The sequence below is a fragment of the Stegastes partitus genome, unplaced genomic scaffold (assembly GCF_000690725.1).
Source record: "Stegastes partitus isolate 25-593 unplaced genomic scaffold, Stegastes_partitus-1.0.2 Scaffold2088, whole genome shotgun sequence".
NCBI lineage: Eukaryota > Metazoa > Chordata > Actinopteri > Pomacentridae > Stegastes > Stegastes partitus.
Window position 1 is genome coordinate 27,979 of NW_007579819.1, and position 6,063 is coordinate 34,041.

The 6,063-nt window shown below is 44.5% G+C and overlaps 1 protein-coding gene across 1 annotated transcript in view; it reads right to left on the reverse strand.

Annotated features, from left to right (window-relative positions):
• Nucleotides 1-6,063, reverse strand: part of LOC103373873 (nuclear factor 1 A-type-like) — a 41,216-nt gene that overhangs the window by 21,345 nt on the left and 13,808 nt on the right. Inside the window, exons 4-5 of the mRNA XM_008303880.1 lie at nucleotides 2,571-2,688; nucleotides 1,280-1,407 (exon numbers count right to left, since the gene is read on the reverse strand). Coding sequence (XP_008302102.1) covers nucleotides 1,280-1,407; nucleotides 2,571-2,688 — 246 coding nt within the window. The remainder of the gene's footprint in view (nucleotides 1-1,279; nucleotides 1,408-2,570; nucleotides 2,689-6,063) is intronic.

Sequence of the window (6,063 nt, forward strand, 5' to 3'; positions counted from 1 at the left end):
AATAATAATAATAATAATAATAATAATAATAATAATAATAATACATCCGGATAATAATACATAATAATGATCTGTTTCTGATTGTTCTGGGTGTCTAACAGCTTTTAATGCCAAAGCAGCAGAACAAAGGAATCTGGACAAAGAAAAAGCAGAGATGTGAAAATGCAAAACAGGTTTAAGATGCATTAACTGAAGGCTCGTCTAAAATGTTCCTTCCTGGACAGAAGCAGAGTGAAGCTCCCATTCGGTCTGACTACTGGTTCTGGTTCGGGCCCGTTTGTTTCTTCAGAACTGTTCTGATCAGTCTCTCATCTAAACGTGTTTGTCCACAGCACAAAATGTATTTGTTCTAGAATAAAACCTGTAAAACTGAGAGATACCTTTATTTTGTTCACCTCTTCCTGTGTACTGGCCTGCCGCCGGGTCATGTGACCTGTGAGCTTGTTTTGTTTTGAAAACAGAAAGTGTTGGAGTTTGAAATTAGTTTTATACTTTCTGTTTCTTTTCTGTCACTTTTTGTTTTTGCTCCAAAACTTCTTAACTCAGTTGCTGAATACAGACCTTCAAATAAATATTCTGCCACAATATTGTTTTAAAAAATGATTAACAGACAGGATATTTTCTGCTGAGCTGCTGCTAATCATTAATAAAAAAAAAAACATTTTTGTTTGAAAAGCCTGGTTTCAAACTTTTTTGTAAAAATAATTTTAACACTTTGGTGCATTTTCTTGTCTTTTGCTGTTATTTATGCTACAAAAACGTCCTGGTTGGATCAGGTTTATTACGGAAATATAATAAATTATAATAAATAGTACATTTTTATGTGATTAAGGGTACCATGATACAACACACAGGTATACGTCTATCACTACCTGGTTAGCTTTTGGTAAAGATCCTGTTTTGAGGTTAAAAACACACAAACTCTGGTTGTCTGTAAACCTCTCAGACTTCTACTGCCTGTTTTGTATAAATAATACATTTTGTTGTGTGAACCGAGCTGCGTGACGCTAAGCTGCAGGTTGCTGCCTGACGTGGACGCTGCCGGTGAACTGAGACGTCCTGGCTGCAGGAGTTCAGAGTGAACGAGTGAACACGCAGCGGTTCATCCACACTCACACGCTCCTCGCTGCACAGCGCCACCGGAAGGTTAACCGTGAGGTGTGATGTCTGTATGGTGGAGGTGGGGCAGTGTTAAGGTAGAGGGGAGGAGGGGGGGTTATTGGATGGCAGGGCTGTTATTGGAGGAGGGGTGTGGTTGCCGTGGTGACGGCCGGCGTACCTGGCTCCACGTCGTGCCAGCTGCTGGCCTGGCTGCCACTGCCCGGAGAGCGGCCCTGGCTGGGGTAGTAGGACTCCTCCCCCGGACTGTCCACGTCCTCCTCCATGCACTTTATCCTCTTTGCAGAGCTGCACACACAACACAGCACCGTTATTACCCCCTCGTGGTTCCCCTCACCATGAAGAAGGAGAGAGGACTCAGAAAGTCCTGGACAAGTCCTGGACAAGTCCTGGACAAGTCCTTTCTGCGCATCAGGAGCAGAGTGTCAACTCAGACAGCGGAGGTCAAAGTCAGCAGCAGTTTGTAAGATCCTGGAAGTGTTGCAGACCTCAGAGGCAACATTAAACACAGTTTAATGGGGCGCTGAAGCACCGAGATGAATCACATTTTATTAAGAGAAAGCTCTCAATAAAGTCTCTGAGAGTGCAGTTTACACAAGCAGGTGGAGCCGCAGGGATTAACGTCAGTGTGACCTGTAGGAAGGACCAGGACCCTCCAGAAACCACTCCATCAAACACTAACACAGCACAGTACTGTCGGGAAATCACTGACTTTTGATGCTTTTTTTTAATTAAATTAATACTTTTTCTGTGATTTTACGAGTTTATTTGTAATTTAACCAAACAGGTGAAATGTAGAAAATAACAATTATTAAAACATTACAGTTAAAATGTTTGTTCCTTTTGATGGTGCAGAAAACTGTAGAAAGCACATTACTTCAGTCGATGTACTTAGTTACTCTACACCCCTGACACACACAAACATGACTACGTGTGTGTGTTTGTGTGTGTCTGTGTGTGTGTGTGACCTGGGATGTGAACGTATGAATGAAGCCTCTTTGACATGAGTAAAGACTTAAATATTTCCATATGGATCCGTTTCACTGCCTCGCAGCGCTCTGTGTGTGTGTGTCTGTGTGTGTGTGTGCCTCTGTGTGTGTGTGTGTGTGTGTGTGCCTGTGTGTTCGTGCGTTTGTGTGTGTGTGTGTGTGTGTGTGTGGGAGGTCTCTGGAGAGTGTGTGTGTGGAGTCAGAGTGTGAGAAGACAGAGGACACACACACTCTCTGGGTGTGTGTGCTGCAGGGCAGGTATCTCAGCAGACAGACAGACGACTCTTGCGACCGCATCGATTTACCAGAAGAGGTCAGGGCAACCGCTGCGAGCGCCGCAGCGTGCACGGCTTCCTGCGTCTGCACGGACTGTAGAACGGAAACCAGCATCCCGAGGACCGTCCTGGTTTGTGAGGACAGTGTGTTATGTGTGTCTGTGTGTTTGTGTGTTTGTGTACGTACCTGGAGGAGGAGGTGCTGGGCAGTGGTCTCCTCATGGCTCCTGGACTCATACTGTAGTAGGAGGAGCTGTCCAAGTCGGCCAGAGAGAAGTTTGGACCGGTACCGGCCGCGATGGGAGCTGAGGGACAGACAGATGGACAGACAGTCAGACAGATGTGTTCTCTGCTTTAACTGGTGAATGCCTGCAGGTAAAATCAGTGTTTTTTTTCATGGACTCTGGTACCATCGGAAGCTGCTGTAAGATGAATGTTAGAAATAAAAATAAAACCGTCCTGAGATGAACTCAAACTCCCAGAATTCTGACACCTGATCAGTGATGTGACTTCAGGGTGTTCAGGGCAGCTGGATGTGTGGAACTGTTCCAGGGTTTTATAATTAAAACTCGTTAGTGGTCTCAGTTTAGGCTGAGGAGACACTGGCTGATGAACTTTGGTCATGTTTTGCTGCATTTGATTGCAAGAATGTCTAAAATGTCCGGTTTAAATTAGTCAGAGATGCTCTTGTTGTGTGTTTTAAAGCTGAGTAATGACGAGTCCGCAGCCTGATGACTCCAGTTGAAGCTCTGCAGGAACTAAATCTGCTGCAGGTGTGAACCGTCATGAGGGAACTACACAACTTTGCTGCACGTTTTGTGTGAAACCAGATCGTGAAATGGAGTTGTGATGCTCTTGTGAATCAGTGACGGCTACTCAGGCCATCATCTCTCTTTCAAACGACCACAAAAGAAATTATAATAAAACTTATACTATAAATGATCATAAAAATATAACAATAAAAAGCCAGGGTGTAACGTTCAAGGTTATAAAACGGTGAAAATGATGGAAAATATCTGTAAAATAATTACATTAGTGGTTGATTAAATACGACACAGCAAAAACAGGCTACACTACAGTCACATGTCAGAATTTTTCTGTTCCTACTTTTTATTAAATACAGATTTTTTTTTGCACTGACATTATTTAGTTAAAATTTTTTTTTAAAATATATGTAGTTTATCATGCAAATTACCGCAAAATAAATTATAATAAAACTGTAAAATAAAATAAAATAAAATAAAATCTGGCAGCCAGGGTGACAGAAACAGCTGAATAGTGAAATGTTCAGCAGGATGAAGTGGTGAAAGTAACAGCAAACATCTGTCAAATCAGTTTGATGGTTTAAATACAATGTGGACATTATCTCCAGTTTTATTTATTTATTTTTTTACAGTCAACATCTTCAGTGGTTTTACAGATATTATCTGTAATTTAACTTTATGAATGTGGTTTCTAACTGACCCTACCAGCAGTAAACTGTTATAAGAGCCGGCGGCCTGAGAGGGAGTGAGCGCTCTGCCTGCTCCTATCTGTGCAGCAGACAGAGCCGGTGATGGATAGATGGAGGGAAGCTCACGGTGCTGAGCTCAGCATTAAACTACAGCAGCTCCTCCTCCTCCTCCTCCTTTCATCCCATCACACCATCATGCTCTCTGTCAATAAAGCGATGTAGAGGAGGGATGAAGGAGGGGGAGGCTGCAGGCGAGGGGATAGACGGATGTCCGGGTTTGAAGCTGATTGCTGCCTTTGTTCAGCAGGATTTTCAAATTGAAGCATTTGACAACAAAGAGGCCGATCCCTCTCTCTCTCTGCCTCCCATTCGTCTCCTGGCTCGCTCGCCCATCTCACTGAAAGCCCTCTCAGGCCTTTGTGGAGGAGCTGCTCCCCAGAGAGGAGGACCAGGGAGGGAGAGAAGAGGAGACGGACTGAGATGGACGGATCAGAGAGGAGAGCTGCTTTAAGGATGCTAACGTCACTGCTAACTGCTCTCATACATTAGACAGTAAACATCACCCGCTAATGTTCAACATGGAAACACCAACGAGGAGCCTCTAAACTCTGACATCATTTAGTTCACAAAACTGTAAAAACCTGGAACCAACATGTTCCTACAGGTGTTACCAGCAATTCCTGTAGCTACTGAACTCTTCACACTCTTACAGCCTCAACAGGAGGTTTCACTTTGAGATCTTTAAAAAGAAAACGTGTCTTTTAACCCGTCGGCGGGTTTGGAAGACAAGTTGTCATTTAAAAAAAAATCACCAACATGATTCCATTTATCAGCCAGAAACTGTGAAAACAGAGGAAAAATCTGCAGATTTTCAACTTTCAGCTGGTCCTTGAACACATCATGTGCTACGTCTGGTTCTGTCTGGAAGATGAACCAACCCTGAGCTTAAAACGCTGATACTGATAAAATCACTACATTCCACTGGAGCCAACATCGTCTCCTCATCCTGCAGATGTTGAACTATCTCCATGTCCCCAGACTTTTCCTCTCTGCTCTGCTCATTAGTTGTAGAAAGATGTTCCACCATCAGCTGAATGTATCTCCAACAACTGGCTCCTCTGTTCACTGGTTCTGAGCCATGCTGCATTTATTTATTGATCCAGTAGGTTGGATTTTCCTCTCAGTCTCTCTGAGGAAACACTGCCTGCAGTTCACCTGGAAACTCTCTGAATGTTTCCTGTTGGTCACAGCTGAGTCAGCGGTGGAGGATCAGAACCAGGAAGAGGAAGGTTCTAGATCCACAGGATCAGAACCAGGAGGAGCAAGGCTCTGGTTCTACAGAATCTGCTGACAGCGGTTTAGTTTTTGCAGACTAAAGTGATTTTTGATGAAATATTGATTTTAAGTTAGAGTTTAGTTACTTCCTGATGCGACTCCAGATGAAACTGTCGGGAAGCTGATGATTGTTTCTGTTTCTACGTTTACTGACTGATGAATGCGTCACTGTGTCCATCTTTTCAGAGACAAGACGTCCAGCCTGCTGCTGTTCGGTGATTCAGAGAGTTGGTATCTAACAGGTGGGCTGTCTGCTGATACTGAGGCTGTAGTTGCGTCTGCAGCCTGTCGGGGGCGCTGGCAGCTCTGTACATTTAATCTGTGCTGATTTACATCTTCACTCGTTAGTTCAGTGCCAGTAGAAGAAGCTGCGTTGCCTCCGTATTTGAATTCTGGAGGCTGCTGTGGCGCCGACTGGCCTCCTGCCAACTGGAGCTCCGCTCTCCGGCTGCATAAATGATGTTTTTAGGTCAGTCGCTGCGCTGCTGCTTCTCATCGCGCTCACGCTTCAGCTGCTGCCGCGGAAACGCAACAGTTTCATTACTATTATTATGATTATTATTAAAATTTCCAAACACCTTTGTGCGTTTGTGTTGCGGTGCCCATCTGGTGCTGGCACACAACCAGGTGTGTGTGTGCGTTGCCAGGGGCGACGGAGGGCAGGAGGAAGGAGGGATGGAGGAGTTTGAACCGCGGAGGCCTCCAGGTTTATTCATCTTTTCATCCCTGTGTGTGTCCGTGTGTGTGTGTCTGTGTTTTGTGTGTGTGTGTGTGTGTGTGTGTGTGTGAGAGAGTGTGTGTGTGTGTGTGACAGACGAAGGTACTTGAAGGTGCCAAGTGGGTCATCTGCCTTCTTATCTGTTTGAGTGTGTGTGTGTGTGTGTGTGTGTGT